Genomic DNA, 20,339 nt, shown 5'->3' with positions numbered 1-20,339 from the left:
GATGAGTACCTTGGAGTTTAAGAAACACTGTTCCGTGAGTCTGGGCCGGAAACGGCATGTTACATAAAAGTTAAGGAATCACTAGCTTGCTTTATCTCACTTTTTTTTTTTTCATTCAATAATTCAGCGATAAATTTAGAAATCACTGTTTTTTTCTGGCTGTTTAAAATTGTATATAAAGGGATTGCTTTATCAAACAAAATAAAAAATAGAATTTACTCAATGTTGAGGAAAAATTAAGGAATTTTTTATCTCCAGAACAAAAACCAGTCTAAAAATTTAATGGTCTGCAGTTCAATTTGTGCTTGCAGACCCTAACAAGTTGTTGGATTTGGCTAATTAAAATGAAGCATGGCCCCAGCATTTCACCTGACACAATAGAAAGGACTACAAAATTCCTTCAAGGAATTCCTTTTCATGTATAGCAAGAAGCATGCATGCTGGTTATCCCCAGGAAACTGTTTCTAAAATTGGTTGCAATTTAAAAAAAAAAAAAAAAAAAAAAAAAAAAAAAAATCATGTAACTGACTATAGAACATGGCAAAGCATCAAGAGAAAATGCACAAAATAATTGGGAAGAAACAGGGGGAGTGGAAGCAAAGGGATATGAAAAAATAAAATAAAAGTAGGCTAAAGAAAAATCAGTGTGGAAATTTGTATTAGAGTGGAACGTTAACTTGTCTGGTACCTACGGAGCGATAAAATACTACCTGAAGAAACCAAATTTACCCCATCAATTTATATGGGGCAATGTAAAGGGAAAGTGAGATGCAATCAGTACCTCAAATCCAATGCACAGTTGCATATTGAATGTCAAGAAACTTAATGGAATGGACAGTTATAACATTTTTCAGGCTAAAAGGAGATTGCTGCAAAAGCTCTACTTAAGAGGTTCAGCTTGATCTCAATTTGGGACTTGATTTAAAAAAAAAAAAAGTCCATGTGTCACTGCTATGAGACATTGCCTAGGTTTTTAAAATGTTTATTTGAAATCAAATGTACAAAGTTGCATAAACACTTTGAATTATCCATCAACATTAAAAGGTCCTTTACTCAAGGCATGGCAGTGCAGATGAAATCTGTAAAACAAGCAATAAAACAAACAGTAAAAGCATGCATAAGTTACAATTTTACAAGGCAGCACATAGTGCTTAAGTCTCTTCAACAATCCCACACTATGAGATCTGCTTGGCCAGGTCCTTGATCAAGGATGACTTGAGTTGAGAAATTGAGGCAATTCTCATCTGCTTCTGACTGGAGTACTTGTTCTTCACAGCCTGGAGAAGCAAACAAACACTCTTCAGTGGGTCACATTAACAAACCTTCTAGAAACCGCTACTTGAACCAAGCAGTCAAGCAGGCCAGCTTTGCGTCAGGCTGAATCCACTTACCAGATGCTTTGAAAGCCCCTCATTGACTCTCACAACATTTTTAGCAATATGCTGCATTACAGGAACCAGCGCATCTTCAGTGTAGCCCATATAATGCTGTAGAGTAGGTGTCTGCAAGTGCCAAAGGGAATGGTCAGGAGGCAGGGGTGCAAAAACACTTCACAAACCCTCAAATCTGCCCAAGAACTCACCCAGTCACCACAGTTGAAGACCTTCAAAGTAAGGGCATAAGCTGCACTAGCCGCCTGGGAGGGAGGAAAGTGGACCATCTCATAATCAACCATGGTGAGCTCCAGGAAGTACTTGGCCAATGTATGATGCTCTGCAGTAACCTGCAAAACAATTGGTATTAATGCTATGAGAACATGCAATGTCACAGAAGTGCTTCTTAAAACAGACTGGTACACTAGCTTACATCTCCAATCTTGGAGGCTCTCCTAAGGAACTGTAGAGGCAGAGGTCTCCCAAAACTGAAGTCGAGGACTCTGAGGATTTTCATCTCCATCTCCCGGATCTGACCGGTAGTATAGGCACGGTCAGTCACAAAGGCAAAGTCTGCAATCTCTGGTGGGTACATCTCTTCATACTTTGAGGCAATGAACATGGCTGTTACACCAACAAGCTGGAGCTGCTTCTTTGGAACTGGATGATCCTGATTGAGGGACAAGGAGGCAACTGAGAAGTGCTCAAGACAACATTACACAGTGAACCAAAACAGAAAGACTCACCTGAAGGAAGCGATCAATGATCGCAACAGTCATGTACATGGTCTCCTGAAGCAGCCTGAACTTAATTTGGACTTGTACAAGCCAGTCAATAAGAATTGCACGCATATTTCCCGTAACCTCCTTTCCTTCAAGATATTTTGGCTTAACAGCTTGCTCAGTCTACAAGTTAAAAAAAAAAAAAAAAAAAAAAAAAAAAAAAAAAAGTCAACACATTGCTAAAAAAAAAAATTACAAGACAATCTGAAGCAGCAGCATTATTTTTTTCTCCCCCAAACCTCAAGCTGACGCAGATACAAATAGATGTCCTTGACGTATTCACTGCAAAGCATGGGATTATCATAGTCATCTGCATCCACATCTTTGATATCAAGCAGAACATCAGAGAACGCCTGACACAGATCATCCGAAGCACAGCCTGAGGTCTCCATGGGAACAGGAGAGGAGGGCTCGGACACAATCTGCAACAAGTGTAGTGAATCTTAATGCAAGGTAGTAGACATGAACTAACACCAAGAATTTAGAACAATTTAATTTAAACGCTACACAGCCAGAAACAGTGAACACTGACCCCTGTTGGTTGATACTAGAACTACACAGCAGTGAGCACAGCTCCCTAATGAAGTGCATTCAGAAGGAAGTTTCACAGAGCACTAGTTAATTCTAATAGTGGATTTACCAGTGACTGCTTACTTTGGGACTGACAGTTTGCTGTACTGGAGTGATTACTACACTAAAACCAGCAACTTTGGCCACAGGGTAAGTGTAAGAGGTCACGTTTAAAATCTACACACTAAACCAAGTGCGCACTAGCCCTACCCAATGAAATGCCAGAAGGCTTGGGATCTGATACTACACCATTTACAAAAGGTGTAAGACAACTTTTACTATACAAATTTGACCCTGGACCACAAAAATCGGTCATAAGTAGCATGGGTATATTTGTAGCAATAGCCAACAAAACACTGTATGGATCTCTTTTATGGCAAAAATCATGATATTAAGGATTATGCTCCATGAAAATACTTTGGAAGTTTCCTACAGTAAATATCAACTTAAAATTTGATTAGTAATACATTGACTTAATTTGGACAACTTAAGGAGTTTAATTTTTGCACCCTCAGATTCCAGATTTTCAAATAGTAACAACCCAACAAATCATACAAAGGAAAGCTTATTCAGTTTAAAAAAAAAAAAGCCCTTGTGAATGGTTTTGTGGTCCAGAGTCACAAATAGTCACAAAGGAGGTTAGGCGTTACAGAAGCTTCAGTGGATCTCTCCCTTCAGTGTAGTTTTCCCCATACTGACTTCACCTACTGCTTACCTGAACGTCATGCTGAACTTTTGGAGACTCCTTTTTGGGCTGTTGAACCACAGGTGCTTTCTCAGCCACAACCTCCACCTTGGGCGCAACCTTGACCTCCTGTTTAAAAAAAAAAAAAAAAAAAGTTGTACAATATGGGTTAAACCGAGACAGACCATTGTTAGACAATCGATGCCTGGAGAAGACTGAATGCGGTTACCTTCTTCCTCAAAACCTGTCGTGTCTGGGGATTGTTGCCAATCTCCCCCAGCGCAGCCCGGGGTCTGAGTCCGGGCTTGTTGGCTACAGCTGCTTTTCCGGGCAGAGCGCTCTGATTCTCGCTGCTGGCCAGGCGAGTGTTCTGCAAGAAGATCACAAAGTAGTCTTGCATAAACAGTGGGTAGGTTTAGCTGAGCACGCATTACACTTCGTCATTTACGATTCAGCAGGACCAGGTTTTAATTCTAAAAAGAGCTCAATCTTGATCTCACACCTAACGTACTAGTTACACGAGGAAGTACACTAGCACAAACCAATTACAACCCAAGCTAAACATGCCCTTTAAAAACTTAACTTACGTCCTTTAAACATTTCGTTTACACAAAGCTCGCATTGGAATTTTTCGAAAATTAAGTGCAACGTTACTGAACTATTTAAAGGTTACAACACAGATTAACGTGTGAGATAAGGGACACATTTCCGGGATCACACCAATTAAACCCAACAAAAATTGTGAACTTTATCTTCATGCAACAAATGCATTGTGTCTAAACATAAATATCCAAAATAATTCTAAAAACAACTTACCCTTGAGACACGGAGAGCCATTTTTGGATGCTTGTTGCTGCGACTCGATAAACAAACTGATTGATTGTACTAAAGCGAACTCGATCTGAGACTGATTCTGCACTGTGGTTTAAATTGTCGCTCTTTCGAACGTGATTCGCTGGGTTCGAAAATCATTGAGATATGATTGGCTAAGTCGCATCTGCTTTCAATGCGTTACCAGGACAACTGATAACCACGTGATGCCCAGGGGCGGGGAGAATACGTTCTTCTTGTAGTGTACTATAGTTTGTGTGTTTTCCACTGCCATCTTTTGACGTGGAGAGAGTGGCTGCAACTTCTCTACCTAAATGTTACACGTTCACCCCACAAAATAAGTTCCTAAATAATTTTTATTTCTACAGTATTGCTCAAACTGAGTACATTGAGAACCCAATTTATACTCCTCTGATGTTTATAATTACATGATACTTATTACTACCTACTCTAAAAATTCTATGAAGAATATAATTATTTTTCTAATACATATGTTAAGTGATTATACTATTTACTGCTACTGTTATACTATAATTTAATAATACACCTAAACAACTGCACATACCACTCTAATGTATTTATAGCTTAAACTGAAACACTTTATTGACAATACGTGCTTCTGTTGATAAGTTGTTGTACATTAGACAAATAACATTGAAATTTAGCTTTCTGACCAGTTCATTTGTCATGTATTCTTTTAAAACTCAGGGCCTTGTAAACTGCAAAATGTGGCTCTGTCAAAACTATTTATATTCGTATCATTGTAGTATATTGTGGTGGTTTGAAACATGTATACAGTGTCTGAGTTTGCTTCATAAACTTCACTCATGCTATTAGAAAATTGTGATAATTATCAATGAGTGATTTCATATTCCCAGCCAACCCACATATCAGGACTAATGCCTTGGTTATAAAGACCTTGCATTTAAACACTACTCTAACAACAACAACAACAAACATAAAATAAAATAAATGGGTATTATGGAAGGTTTTTGTTTCTTCATTTATCTCTGATTTGTAACTTTTGTCACAGTATTACAGTGTATAATTAAACTTTATATTTATGCGTGATGTAAAAAACAAGTGATTGTCAATGGAAATTACTGGAATGTGAGAAGAATGCAATATAAAAATTTTAACAAAACATTTTATTATAAAAAAGGAAAAGCAAATTTGTGTTCATAAATATAATAGAATATTTTATTGTGTTTATGGCAGTTAGGAATAAAACTGTCGAAGACATAAAATAAGTTCTTTTTTTTAAAGAGGAAAGTAAAATTACACCTTCAATCCCTTTATTTCTTAATATTTATATATGTAAAAAAAAAAAAAAAAAAACAGTTTACATGATACATGTGCCGTCTTTATAATATTTCATGGACTCCATCTGTTGCGTCATAGTTAGAACTTCATGGAATCCAGTGCTTAGGCCTGACATGTGCTGGAAGTAGGCTTCTTTTTCCAACTGAATAGTCAGATTATTAACACCAGCATCTTTCAACACGGCAGACACCTGAGAAGAATTTTGGTAGAAGCAATAGGAATTGGTCAGTTATTTTTGTCCACAACATATTATTAGAAATAACCAAAATAAAAAAGCCATTAATTCTAAGTAATAAACAAATAAATAAAAAGGAAAAGGAAAAATGACATCTAACTAAATGTCTAACCCTTTGGCAAAATGGTAATACAAGTTTTGGAAAGCCCAAACAAATTGATGTAAATCTGTAAACAGGCCATGTTTAAGATGTAGCATTCATACCTGCTGAATAACTCGCTGTTCCACTACATCAGACATGAGTTGGAGATGGATGGTTCCAGCAATGACACTGGCTGAATGTCTCCAGAAGTGTGGATCACGGTAGGATAAAACTCCTTCGATTTTCCGAATCTGTGACAAGCAAGCAAACATTAAATACTATGCGATGTAAAGCAGCAAAAACAGTTTCCAAAATTGATATTGACAATGAAGTCTGAAGTAATGGCTGCTGAAAATTCAGCTTTGCCATCACAGGAATAGATTCAAGATTTTTATTCGTCACATACACGATTATATAGAGAATATATAACCAGCAGTGAAATGTGAGTCAGGTCCGCTCCATGGACAGTGCAATTATTAAAGAATACAACACAGAGGAAAATATTTATAAATATAGGTATGAAAAAAATTTAATAAAAGTAAACAATAAAAATATAAGAATAAAATACAATAAAAAAGTATACTGTAGAATTAAATATAGAATAGAAAATAAAATGTGCATGAAAGTATACTGTAGTCTTAAATATTAAGATACACAGGAATGTACAAGAGGCGAATGTGCAAACAGGTTGTGACACTGTCAATATGAGGTAGAGAATATTGACATATTGACAGTGTCACAATCTTTTTAATGGATAAATTACATTTTTAAATATATTAAAATAGAAAACCGCTATTTTAGATTGCAATAATATTTTACCACATTACAGCTTTTACTGTATTTACACTTAATTATTCCAGACTTTTGACCGGTAGTGTATTTTTTTTTTTTTTTTATATATACCTTTTCAAGTGCAAAGTTAAGCTCCTTTTCATGCTGAGGTGGCATTCTCAGGAGAAGAACCTCACAGGCGTCCTTTAATAAAGGAATGACACTGAGAAAAATCAGTGTGGCAATAAAGAGTGAACAAATGGGATCTGCAATCAGCCATCCAAACTGTCTGATGAGAATAGTGGATATAATCACACCAACACTGCCCAGCGTGTCAGCAAGCACATGCAGAAACACTCCTGCAAACAGGAAATGGGAAATGTTATTCTCAAAAGGCAGAAAATCATCAGGATTGATAAATGATTACAGACTTATCATATCTGGATGAACTAATCTTATCATGTATGTAATAAACACATATACACACTCAAAACAGACACACCTCGCATGTTAGCATTCATTCCCCCTCCAGCAGACCCGTGCGAATGCCCGTGGCCGTGAGAGTGACTGTGTCCCCCATGACTATGTCCATGTCCTCCATGGCTGTGTTCTGCACTTCCGTGCCCATGCCCATGGTGTGAGTGGCCGTGGTCATGTCCAGAGCAGCTACCTTTGGAGGCCCCATGGGAGTGTGCATGACTGAAGGCACAGATGCCCACCAGATTAACGATGAGTCCACCAACAGACACTGGCTTAATAGGAACAAATGGATTAAAAACATGCATAAGCATGAGGTGACAGGATTCACATGAGAAACTTTACTTTGCCTTACTTTTGTTTGTTTAACTAAAGCAAAATCCATTTATGGGCAACAACAAATCTTTGTCAATCCTGACAACAATGTCTTCTTGGAGGTTAGCTGTACATACTGTTAACATGTCTGTGTTGATGTTTGGTGGATCGATGAGTCTGGTGACGGACTCCATAAACACAAAAAAAGCTATGACCATGAGGAACAGGCCATTGATAAACCCAGAGAGGATCTCCACACGACCATACCTGAAATGAGACAAGCCATACTGTTAACAGCATTAAAATGACAGAACACAGTTGTATCGTCTTCAGCAGTCAGGGTTCCAATGAGTTTCCATGACTTTTCCATCAATCGTGATTACTGGATCATTTCTGATTCAGACTAATTTGTTAATGAATCTTTCAGACTGTTATGTGAACCAAATTCATTGTAAAGATCAGAATCAGAACTACCACTTCCTTGTGCACAGATTAAACACATTCATGATGACCATAGATATGTATAGATTCCCTATTCAACAGCTCCAGATACGTTGACGCGTCTGCCATTTTGGAACGGTCGACCTGACATCATTCATCATAATAATCAACGAATATTCAAAGATAAGTATAACTTACTGTTGTAAACACACACAGTCAACTTGAGCCCAAGGGTTCGCAGAACGTTCCAAAAATGGTGGATGGCTTACGTATCGTGGCCCATAGAAACAGTCGCTAATGAGGAATCTATGTATATATCTATATCTATGGTCATGACTCCACAACAATTACATTTTCAAAAGTGATGAACTTCAAGTATCAAACTTGAAAAGGGGAATTGGTTCATGAAAACAAAAATTAATAAACAACAATTACACAAGCAAACTACATTTTGTGTGAGATCCACAAGTGATCCAAAATGGGGTTACCATTTCTATGTCTCTGCTTAGTGTTCTGAGAGGCTTTTAGCACATTACGGTGTGGTTACTCGTGTTCTAGGTGGATGCTTACTGAATCCACTCCAAAGTCTGTATGACTATCTACTCTCTTCCTCCTTCACTGTAAAGTCTGGAATGAAATCAACTACACAAAAACTCAAGTCTGTTCTAGTTACACAAGGTCAGAGCAAGTCTGCAGATTTTGCACAGATTTCACAGAATATCAGGTAGTGACCAGCATTAAAACAAACTGTTGTCATGTGTCTACTAACAACGACGTGTAAGTTTCAGTTAGGAACAACCTGAAAGTCTGACAGTGTGTGATCCCCAGACATTTAGATTTTCTGTGTAAGCAATTACAAAATGCTTTAAAATTGGTTTTAAAATTGGTTCAGCTCACACCAAGTCACATTCAAACCAAATAGCTTTCGGTCTTGAAATCTGTATATTGTAGATTCTTATTTGAATGACAGGATTTTGTCTGTGAATTTTTACCGAGCAATAGTACATGTAGTTGCACCTTTGAGTTTATGGTATTTTTTTGAGTATTTTTATCGTCCACAAAACAAAATCATTAGACTTTTACAAGTTCATATAAGTGTGTAATAACAAAATAAGGGCAACTATGTAATTTTTCTTCAAATAACACAACCTTACCCATAGGAATATATTCTGGTTGCTTTCCATCTGGTCATGAGGGCAGCAAACAATCCTAGAACCAAAGCCGAGCAGTCAAACAGCATGTGAAAGCCATCAGATATCAGACCCAGACTGTTGGTCCACACACCATAGAAGAGCTCCACAAATGTGAAGGCCTGAACCAAGATTAACATGACTGTTAATATACTGTTAAAATAGATCATTAATTAAAATCTAGGTAAGTTAAAGGGGTCATATGATGCGATTTAAAATTTTCCTTTCTTTTTGGAGTGTTACAAGCTCTTGGTGCATAAAGAAGATCTGTGAAGTTGCAAAGACTTTAGTCTAAAATCTAAAGAGATATTCTTTAAAAAAAATTAAGAGTTAACCACACCCTCCTAAAATGGCTCATTCTAACGCCCCCACATCTCTACGTCACTATGTGGGAAGATTTTCATAATGCCGCCCAAATGTTCTTGCAAAGAAAGAAGGCGTAACTTTTATTCTCACAGTTGCTGCCGCCACCATATTGTGGAGTAGAAGTGTGTTTCGTTGGGAAAGCGAAACTACTTTGTTTGGCCTTCCAAAAGAGGACACAACTAAAAATCAGTGGTTATGTTGTATTTACAACACTGTTCCAGAACAGTTCAACCTAAATATTCAGAGGTGTGCTGTGCATTTTATTGAGGATGAGGACTGTGTCCTGAAGCTGCAGACTAGCCTACAATGTGTCTGTGGCACAAAGGCTGTTTCTATAAAGTGGGGCAGTTCCAACTCTGCAAGGACAGTCTGGCACTTCTGACTCACAGCCTGTAAGTAAGTTTTTTTATATTTAAATGATTTGCCACTGATGATTCAAATGCAAGTTTTGAGCAGTGTAGAGTAGGCTTGTTGTTTGTTGTTTCTCCAATCACAAATGCAGACATGGTTTTATGTTTACGCAGCGCGATATGCAACATAATGCATAAAAAGACAGTATAAGTCATTATAATTGGTAATTATGTCCCCACTGGATGCAACAAATGCCTTGTTTGTAATGGGTTTTATTGGTTTTGTCTCGTCTAGTGATTTCCGGATTGTGAACGAATCGTTCTATTTAACCCGATCTTTATAGTGAACCGGTCAAACCAGTTCACCAAATCGAACTGAATTGTTTGAAACGGTTTGCGTCTCCAGTACGCACTAATTCACAAATTTCTTTTAGTTATTTGGTTTTATAAATGTGCCTGACACTCCCTCTAATACGAAATAAAACAATATCCCAGTACATTGACTGAACTGCTAAAAGAGAACCTATGATGGGATGTGCACGAGCAGAGCAGCTGGACTGAGTCTCGTCCTCCTGGGAGACGGCATTACAGTATGTTAAGGGGTGTAACATTTCCGTTACACGCTTGAGGCATTTGGCCAATCACAATGCACTGGTAGCTGGCCAATCAGAGCACACCTCGCTTTTCAGAACGATGAGGTTTGTAAAAATCCACGTGTTTCAGAAAGGTGGGATATAGAGGAGAAACAGTAGTGTACATTATATGGAAAACAATGTTTTTTTTAACCTAAAACCGCATAAACACATTGTATTACACCAAATACATAAAATAATGTTTTTTTTAACATATTATATGACCCATTTAAAGCTGATAGACAGTTTCATACATTTCAATGCCACAGTGCTATGCAGACTAAAACATTTGAATCATACAATAATGACCTATAAATATGATTTGTTTTAAAGAAATAACAAAAATTATAAGCTATCAACAGTAAAGGAATTAACCTGTTAACCTGCACCCCCCATTTTGGGACTAGCAGCTGAAAATGACCTACCTAACTACAAATTGTAACAGTTCCTGACTTCAGTGTGCTACACACACAATTCTGGTGTCTTTTGGACCCTTTGGGCTTTACTATCCATCATCCAGAGTTGATAATGCTCAAAAAGATAAAAAGTTATAGACACTGAAGTGCCTTGAAAAAGAATTGTACCACACTGATTTTATTTTATTTTTTTTTCATATAAAAATACATGAAATCAGTCCTGGAGCAATCCAGAAAAGTAATGGGTTGAAAGTCACATGTCTCACAAGTTTTTATTTCAAATCTGAAGAAGATACCATGAATAATTAGATTTCTGCAACCATTTTTCTGAGACAGTACATTTCAACGCTGAATAATTATTCGCGCAAACATAGACGCATTTAGGTAGATCGGGGGTGCTTTCCTTTCAAAAACAAATGTAATCCACTGCATCTTCAGCGGCTCACATGTCAGGAGTAAATGACGACTATTATGTTCATTATTACATCCAACAACAGAACACCTCAATCACTTAGGAGCCATTCTTGTCTACATCTACTCCAGCGTCGAAACAATGGTGGACTGATGACAGCTCACTCAGGGCAAGTCTAAGGTAAGACACGAGTCCAGTGCTGAAACGCTACTGTCACTCAAACAATCATGGGAGGGGCCTGTCTGTGAGATCTCATGCAGATAGTCATCTGAGATAGGCTCAATTTGAGAAAGGGGAAATGATTTAACGAGATAAAAAAAAAAAAAAAAACACTGGGTGGATTTTTATCATTATAGGGTGGTTGTGCCAATACACATTTCAGTTCAAACAACTTGTAAAAGTGCATGTAGCATCCGATGACCCCTTTAAATTGAGTGTCTCCAACACTAATTGACCAAAATCGAATAAAAACATGAGCTAACATACCAGGTTGAGACATAGAAAGTAGAAGATCTGCCGTGAATCATATTCCTCCAGGATCTGTTTGAGCGATTCTTTAATGAAGCGAGGCAGAGACTGTGACGTGTGCTGGAGCGCATCTCCCATGAAGTTGTACAGAGGAGTTCCTTCAGGGGAATAACCCACCAATGTTCCCTTCTGACCCTTTGAAGATGGGGCTGACAGAATGCTATCAGCTGAAAACATCAAATGGTTCATTCAGTTAGGAAAAAGTATTGTGTATACAGTAAATGTAAATGGTTTAAAACTTACATCACTGTTATAAGAATTTTTACTTCAATTTTTGTAGCACAAAGTCAGATTGGTTCTATGATGGAAGACATTCTTTACATTAAGTCTGTTTCAGAGATATTGATATACCCATGATGAAGAAGCAGGCGCTGACCAGCACTCCACCAGACAGCACATGCTCAGTGCTACTCTGCTGGCCTGGCTTACTTATGGCTCTGAGCTGGTCAGTTAGTGGGTGGGTCCAGAAGTTTGCCAACAGCAATCCACTGAGGAACAAGAAAATGGAGCCATATCGAGCGCTGCGTGAGGTTTCCAGCTTTGCCGTGCAGATGGACTCCACATAAAAGTCCAGGATCATCACAGAGAAGATGATCATGGCAAACGGCAAGATGAGGCCAGACCAGGATTCCACCTTACTCTGAGGATTTTCATTTTTAAAAAGATGAACAACTCACAACCTGTCTGTATCATTTAAAATGGTGATAATAAGATCAAATATAATTGAATATGTTACACTATTTAGATTTTAATAATTTTACACTGATTTACACTCTCAGATGCTAACTGATTACCACTGAAATCAGAATTGAAGTTTTGTGGCTGTTAGTTCTGAGGTCACACTAGTGTACTCCTAAAAGTTGATAAAATAAACTTAAAACAAGAATTAAAATATGAACACATTTAAAGGCTGCAGTCTTTCTCATATGAGAAACAGAATCAAAAAATGCGTACAGCGGCATAAACAAATTTGTCTAATAAAAGGCTTTGTAAAATGAGGATGTAGTACCCAGTAAATAATAAACACATACTGCCTCGGACTAGTTATTATAAAACTCATTTCAATTTGACACTTTCTATACAGTATGTTGGTCATTTTCATGTCTAGAAATCACACTTATCCTACCACACAGTTTGGAAGCTTGCAGAGCCCTCAGGTTGAGAACCACTGCATTATAAAGAAAGCATCTGCTGGTCCTTACCTCAGTGGTTGCAGAAAGCACTATGACCCAGGGCAGTAGAACTACAGTGGACACCAGGTTAGATAATGCATATAGGCGTTTTGCGCCTCCAATCTCCACTGATAATTTTCTAGATGCTGTGTTGAAGGCCACCTTCAGGCACAGAGCTAGAACCAGAAGAACCACTCCACCCTGCTCAGAAAATGAAAATAAATCACCATATCATCTTGCTGATCCTTCATCTGAGCAAATATCAGTGAGTAAATGACTCTATACTGCAGTAAACAATGACACAACACTCAGGAACAGCGTTTAAAGCTTAAAAATAGTGATCAAAAACACACCTTGTGGTCCGCCACACCTAAAAATGCAATTCCTGTGTACAGTGCATGGGTAAGAGCACTGTCATGGTGTCCCTCGGCTATAAGAAATGGAGTTAAGGAGTTTACAGTTGTAGATAACTACAAGTAAAAATTGCCAAACACCAGAAGTGTAACAATATATTGCAATACAACAATATGTACTGTAAGGGTGACTCTCCCTCTCTCTATTGTGTGAAGTTCACCCAAAATTAAAGTTTAGACAGATTTAATTTACCATTAAATATGGGAAATGAATAAATTAAACAATTACATCACTCAATAAAATGCAATATTAAAAAACTTTTAAAATGCATGTAGTCAGGGACAGAGTGCAAGTATATGTGTATTAAATTAGATATTTTTAACTAAGAAATCATGAATTTTTCTTTTCTGGTGTCACTATTGCCCTGTGGATGGTGGAGAAGGACAAGGGTCATCAAGTTAACCCTTGATGTAATACCAAATGCTGTTAACTTTTTATATATATATTAGAAGTAATAATTTAAAAAGCAACCACTTTAAAACACTATTTTGTCTTTGTTTGAAAAGTAGTGTGCGAGTATTGCATTGTGAGATCAGTATCATGTATTGAACCAAATCATGACTAGAGAGGATTGTTACACCCCTACCAAACACACACTCATGATGGCATTGTGAACAATACAACTGTAAATGCCATTCCAAATAATAAAATGGCCATGCAAATGTAATAAGTTGTTCCACCTCTGAAATGAATTTCATTTTAATTTGAAAACAACAATTATTTTTGACATTTTGCCTGCATGGTGTCAAAATTACACATTTCACCTTGATATAATAACAGTAAACACATTTCTGGTCCTTAAAGGATACGGTGCTCTGCCATCTTTGCCATGAGATCATCATTATCAAAGAGCAAAAGGCAGATCACAGCAATTATGAAGAAAGCAGCACCCCTTGTCTATAAAAAAAAGAGCAGAGGGAAATGTGTCAGCTGGAATATATGAAACATTCTAAATTTACATTTATTCATTTAGCAGATGCTTTTATACAAAGTGACTTACAACTGAGGAATACAAGCGATTCATCACAAACAGGCTATAAACACTAGAAGCACTATAAATACATAGTTTCACACACTGTTTTGAATAGTATAAGCTAGATCAGTGGTTGTCAAATCTGTCCTGGAGTACCCCCTGCCCTGCACATTTTGTCTCCCTCAATTATCACAACTGATTCAACTCATCAGTGAAGACTGCAAGACCTGAAGTGGGTGTGTCAGATATAGGGAGACATACAAAATGTGCAGTGCCGGGGAGTTTTCAGTTTGTTCTTCTGATATACGCTTATGATTTCTCTAGAGTTCTGACCTTAGAAGGTCCCCCTCCAGAGCTGGTGAAGAGAACGCTGAGGAGAGAGATCACCACCACATCACTGTGCTCAAACAGCAAAAGGGTCCTGAAAGAAAAAACATCCGTTTAGCCCAAATGGTTGTTAAATAAAAGGACAGAGGGTGGAAGATGTTTATTTTAGATTTAGCCCAAAGACATACCTGAGTGGCCCACAGAGTGTCAACCCAAAGAAACCCAACAGGGAGATGACACAGCTCATGACAGAATGCTTGAGGATTTTAATCCACTGAAATCAGAAGTTAAACAGATGAAATACCACATTCAAAATAGGCACAAATCCACATGAAACTGCATTTTCAATCCATCTTATTCCATAACATCTTATTCCACAACAATCGAGAATTATTAAACCAAGTATAAAATAATTTAAATGCATCAAGAGTGGAACAGGATCTAATGTGAAGATGTAAGCTGTTCCATATCTCCTTTTGATTTTAACTGAGATTTGGGAATAACTGAAACCTTTGTTAACCTAGATCTTAATGGCCTAGAGTATGTATGTAACTGAAGAATTTCACCATGTTAAACCCTTAAAAACAAATAACATCTTATATTTGATTGGAAGCCAATGGAGATATGATATTACAGGTGATATACCTGCATTATTTTTTAGTGCCAGTCAAAAGCCTAGCAGCAGCATTTTGAACCAACTGCAGGTCTGAAATTTAGGTACGAGAAACAGTGTAATGCAGTGAGTTACAATAGTCCAGTCTGGACATAATAAAAGCTTGCATAACTTCCAACTCATTAAAAGACAAAACGTTTCTAAATTGAAGGAGGCGACTTCTAATACATATGAAACAAGTAATTTAAACCAAGTCTTCTAAAAGTCACAATCACACAGATTGAACAGATTTAATGTAGGTTTGCTCCACACACAGAGCACGTAAAATCAGAATCAGTGAGGTTTGTTCTTGTATGTCAGTCAAGTACAGTTCAGCTGTATGATTATAAAAGCTTTAATTGAATCAGGTCATCATATAAAGCGATCATGTTTGATCAGAAGTCTTGATTATACTACTTAATATGGATCATTCTTACAATGTTTTTTGTACGTTTTAATGTGCTAAAGTTTGGGTTTTGTGGACTTTCAATGGATAGACTAAAAGGATGAGAATATATAAAAAACTTTTCATTTGGAATTCGACGATGGACAAATGAGTTATGAGTGTGAGTAAATGACAGCAATTAAAAAAAATATTTAAAAGTTACGCTAGTATGAGAAGAACATTCTACCTGTCTCTTGGGGATCATTTTTCCAGATGAAAATGGCTTTTGAAAGAAAACCAGTATCATCGCACACCTAATCAGAATAGTAAAGGTATTTATATTACCAAATACTGTAAATAAACAAATCACGACACATATATGCTTTAATATATTTATTATGTGAAGTCATTCCTTACCCCATTTTCAAAATAAAGAGAAACTGTACAATGTGCACAACTTTGAGGAGATCATATGACTCAAATATCCCAAAAGCCTTCAGCAGCTTGGTAAAGTAGAGTAATACTATGTACCGGGTTAGTCTGGAAATAAGAAAACAAAACATTCAGTTAAAGAAAAGTAAAAACAGACAAGGTACTTTGAAATTATACAATGCATAAAGGAATTTCAAGAATACTATAGTACTTTTCAGTAAGCCATGTCAGCACTTACATGCATAAAGGAATTTCAAGAATACTATAGTACTTTTCAGTAAGCCATGTCAGAGCTTAGTTTTTTGTAAATTTTTATAATATTACCACCAGTATCAATATGCAATTGTTGTTCGTTAACTTTTCTGATGTGTATTATATTTTTTGGATTGTTTTAGTAGATGGTTTTTTTAATTATTATAGTATTACCACCACTAAGGTACCATCATTCGATGAAAAAAACAGAGGGGGGGAGCAATTGATAATCATGAGAACATGAACTACATCAATTTCTGATGTAAAATTACTCATGAAGCATAACGCAATATTTGTACTCTAATTTTTCTTTATCTTTACACGTACTGTGATTGTGATCATTGACAATGAAAAAACGCGAGAATTTAATCCCCCTCCCAGTAACATGGATAGTGCCACTCGGCTAGGACATGTCAAAACACTTTTATGAATGGTAAAACTAAATGGCACAACGTAGTGTCAACTTAAACATAAATATGCTATAGTGTGTAGGCCTATGCATCATACTAGGAAAACAGTCTGCCTTGATGACGGACTTCTGTCGTCTTTTTCTGCTTTCCTGTGGGAGCGTCATCTGCGGCATGTCACCCACTGCGAATCTCCGGGCAGGGAAGTAGGCAGCCCCCTGGCCCAATGGAAATGAACAGTAGGTTGTTCAGTGTGAAGAAGTTTGTTTGTTTATTTGTACTTGGTGACATTCTGTAAAGCCGTACATGGATCAAAGCTAATGGACAGGATCAGATAAATTAGCCGCAACGTCATCTATTGTATCAGAAGGCTAGCGATGACAGTGGGTGGTCCATTTCGGATTTTATTGTTCTACTATTGCACTGTGAACTATTGTGAACACATTACAGCGCTTTACTTCGTTTATATATCAGCCTCTGCTGAACCACGGATTGATTGCAAAGTTAAACCATCACAGTAGAAACAGTTTTACTGCTGCTTTTAAAGTATTTAAGTTTAATTTTAAAGCGATGCTGAGCTACAGTGAAATGATAGAAAAGACACATGCATTATCTGTGTTAGTCAATTCGCCTTTTTTGCGAGATGTGGGCGCGCGCGCGGCGCTATACGCCTCATTCGCGCCGGACCTTTACATTGACTTAACATTGAAATCACTCGCGGCAGACGCTCAAGAGTGAGTAGTAATCAAAAAACCTTTGCTTTAGGCCTCAACTGAGTGAAACACCGTATGTGTAACTTCGGCCATTCTCAGTGGTGTGACTGGGACACTAACTCTGCTTGTCGTTATAGAAACAGATAATCAGATTGTGATGTTTATTCCCGCTTCAGTAATATGCTGAATATGCTGCCTTTCTTTGTTTCGACCGGTTTCGACGCACAGCTCCACTGCCCAGCGGACCGGCTTCAACCGTCTCGCAAGTGTTGATAGGCTATTACTCGTGAGGTGTAACCAATCAGATAGCGCCGTGGGCGGGACATTGAGGAAGTCTGCAGAGTAGTGAATACAGAGAGGCTGCGCGGCAGCTATATCAGAGCCAGCCAAAGTAGCGCATTTTAAAGTAAAATTGACTTTATTCAAACCACGGATCCGTGATAAGTTTTGTGATCCGTCTCGCCACTAGTGTAGTAGCACTGATCACTTTGAGGGGGGGATAAATTTATCCCCACCGGGGATATAATAATTAAGCAGAGGCAGGGATACATTGACCAGAAAGGGGGAAATCCCACGCATCCCCCCCGGCAAATCGCACCCTGTTCTGTACATTAATGTGATGGTTTATTAATGTTGTTTATAAACAGGACAGTGCTACAGTATATATCAAAGTAACTTGGTATCACCACCTCATAACATCAGTGTAACATAGTACCGCCATAGTACTTGTTATTTATGAGTATTTAGGATGATATTTACATAGACTCTTGTCTTACCTGGCATTTGGAACCTCAACTCGTCCCAGCTTCCCACCTGAGATGACATTACTACTGTATTTTTCATCCATGCTTCTTATTTGTGCGTTTATGTCTTTGTGCGTGTTATGATCTTTCACGGTTTATCCATTTGGATCACTGAGAGGAAAGCTGTTATGTGTCTTTCTGTGCTAGCCTGTTTAGATAGCTGAAACCGACGATAACCGCACAATTTAAAGGCTCTTTGATGGTGCTAAAATCGCTCATGTACTGCTGTCCCAGAGCGTCGAAGCCTGAAATAAAAACCGTTGATTTCCGAAATACATATTTAATAAAAAAAACAATCTGTTTTTTCACTAGCTATCAGCTACATTATGAAGTGAAGTGGCAGCCGAAGTGACGTCACCATTTCCCTACATATGGCTTCCATTTGTGACGCTTTTCAAAATAAAAGTACAGTTTTTGTAGCGTAACTCACTTTTACATTAAATATAATCCACTACTATTTATGTTATACATAAAATCTGTCTCTAATTGTATTTTATGCAGTTTAATCTTTAACAGATCATTTATATGTCCTCTGAATTAATTTTCTTTTGCAATGACTTTTCAATTGTTTTGCAATTCGATTTAAGTGTAACGCACGATCTAAGTATAGGTAGTGTTGTGCTGTTATTACCAAATTATTCTATTCTATTCTATTCTATTCTATTTTATTCTATTCTATTCAACTGTTGGCCTGAATACCAGCACTGTTGTGATGACCTTAAGATGTAGAATGGTATGCCTATTAATATTTTAGGATTATCTTTTTTTTGTTTATTTATTTATTTTTGAAAATCTATTTATAATTACCTTTAGGCTAATTTATAAATTTTTGTCAAACAGGTTTCAAATCACGGTTGATTTAAAAACGAGGTCATCATAGGGATATTAGCTGATGTCTAATAAATCTAAAAGTTAGGCCTATGTAAACCTTCTGTCCACAGTCTCACTGCCAAACCGTCTAGTGCATAAAACAAAGTTTATTTTTACTCCTACAAGGTGAATCATGTGGTGAATGTGTTATTAGTTTAGTACAGGCTCTAGGTGGAAGTCATGACGTTACGAGAGTGCGTAAATTGCCATGACCTTCGCATTGGTTTTGTCCTGCTCATATATCTTAATAATGTTCTCCACAGAAAAGGTTAAGTGAACAGACTGTCCCCCTAATTTCTGCAATTGTCACCTGATTTTGTTGCCATGAGCACTGGCCTTTTAGATATGGCTTGAGGTCTTGTTAAAGAGCCTTTTGCACAGGAAGGAATATGCAGTTTTCTTCTTATCTTAAATTATTTGAAGAGGTCTAATGCATGTAAATGCACTGAAATACATGAAAATGAAATATGCGATAGAAGAGTTAGGGGTGATCCATGGAGTTCCTTGATGTGCTCTTAGTTGAGATACAGTGGGATAACATTAATTTTTCAACAGGGGAGTAACAAGGGTGATTATAACGGGCTGATTTCTTTCAATATCTCAATGCCATTATTGCTGTTGGTGCATATAGGCCTTTGTGTTTCTTATATGAAAAAAGTACAGGAAGATGTGTAGTAGTTAACATAAATTGTTGGCTTTTAATATATAACAGCAATAATGGCATATGAGATATTGATATAAATCAGCCCGTTATAATACCCTTGTTACTCCCCTGTTGAAAAATTATGTATATACTATATCTCAATAGAGCATATCAAGGAACTCCATATATATATATATATCGCATATATCATTTTCATATATATATATATATATATATTCTGTGTGTGTGTGTGTGTGTGTATATATATATATATATATATATATATATATATATATATATATATATATATATAGTTATCATGTCTCCATAAAATTGGCTTAGGAATCATTTTCAAAATACAACCTCTAGGTGGCAGTATGGTGCTTTTTATTTTTCAGATACAAAATGGTATTCAAACCCCTCTCAAGAGAGCCACGTGTCAATCTATGAAGTACACGAGGCAAACATGAGGCGCAGTCTTTTAAAATGTGTTCTATAGATTGTAATACGATGAAAT

At 37.1% G+C, this 20,339-nt stretch overlaps 2 protein-coding genes across 3 annotated transcripts; both read right to left on the bottom strand.

Moving 5' to 3' along the window:
- Window positions 1-966: 966 nt before the first annotated feature.
- Window positions 967-4,384, bottom strand: ccnb1 (cyclin B1). The gene is made up of 9 exons (XM_019111492.2): window positions 4,227-4,384; window positions 3,640-3,780; window positions 3,441-3,539; window positions 2,395-2,577; window positions 2,120-2,278; window positions 1,807-2,043; window positions 1,583-1,723; window positions 1,392-1,502; window positions 967-1,277 (listed from the first exon to the last, which is right to left on the bottom strand). Exons 1-9 carry the CDS (start codon window positions 4,245-4,247, stop codon window positions 1,176-1,178), a joined length of 1,194 nt encoding a protein of 397 aa, XP_018967037.1. The 5' UTR covers window positions 4,248-4,384; the 3' UTR covers window positions 967-1,175.
- A 984-nt stretch (window positions 4,385-5,368) lies between these two features.
- On the bottom strand, window positions 5,369-18,700 carry slc30a5 (solute carrier family 30 member 5). Of its 2 annotated transcripts, XM_042725046.1 has the most exons (16): window positions 18,283-18,697; window positions 16,120-16,242; window positions 15,950-16,016; window positions 14,854-14,939; window positions 14,672-14,759; window positions 14,175-14,262; window positions 13,305-13,381; window positions 12,982-13,152; window positions 12,131-12,419; window positions 11,738-11,946; window positions 9,040-9,197; window positions 7,582-7,711; window positions 7,155-7,404; window positions 6,785-7,011; window positions 6,004-6,132; window positions 5,369-5,754 (listed from the first exon to the last, which is right to left on the bottom strand). In XM_042725046.1, exons 1-16 carry the CDS (start codon window positions 18,351-18,353, stop codon window positions 5,584-5,586), a joined length of 2,334 nt encoding a protein of 777 aa, XP_042580980.1. In that variant the 5' UTR covers window positions 18,354-18,697; the 3' UTR covers window positions 5,369-5,583. The 2 variants fall into 2 exon arrangements, with proteins under 2 accessions (XP_042580980.1, XP_042580981.1); XM_042725047.1 differs by lacking the exons at window positions 5,369-5,754; window positions 6,004-6,132 and having other exon boundaries at window positions 6,873-7,011; window positions 7,155-7,400; window positions 18,283-18,700.
- Window positions 18,701-20,339: the final 1,639 nt, after the last annotated feature.

This window comes from Cyprinus carpio, chromosome B5, assembly GCF_018340385.1.
Source record: "Cyprinus carpio isolate SPL01 chromosome B5, ASM1834038v1, whole genome shotgun sequence".
NCBI classification, from domain to species: domain Eukaryota; kingdom Metazoa; phylum Chordata; class Actinopteri; order Cypriniformes; family Cyprinidae; genus Cyprinus; species Cyprinus carpio.
Note: the sequence above shows the minus strand (reverse complement) of the source record. Positions and strands in the feature narration are given on the sequence as shown.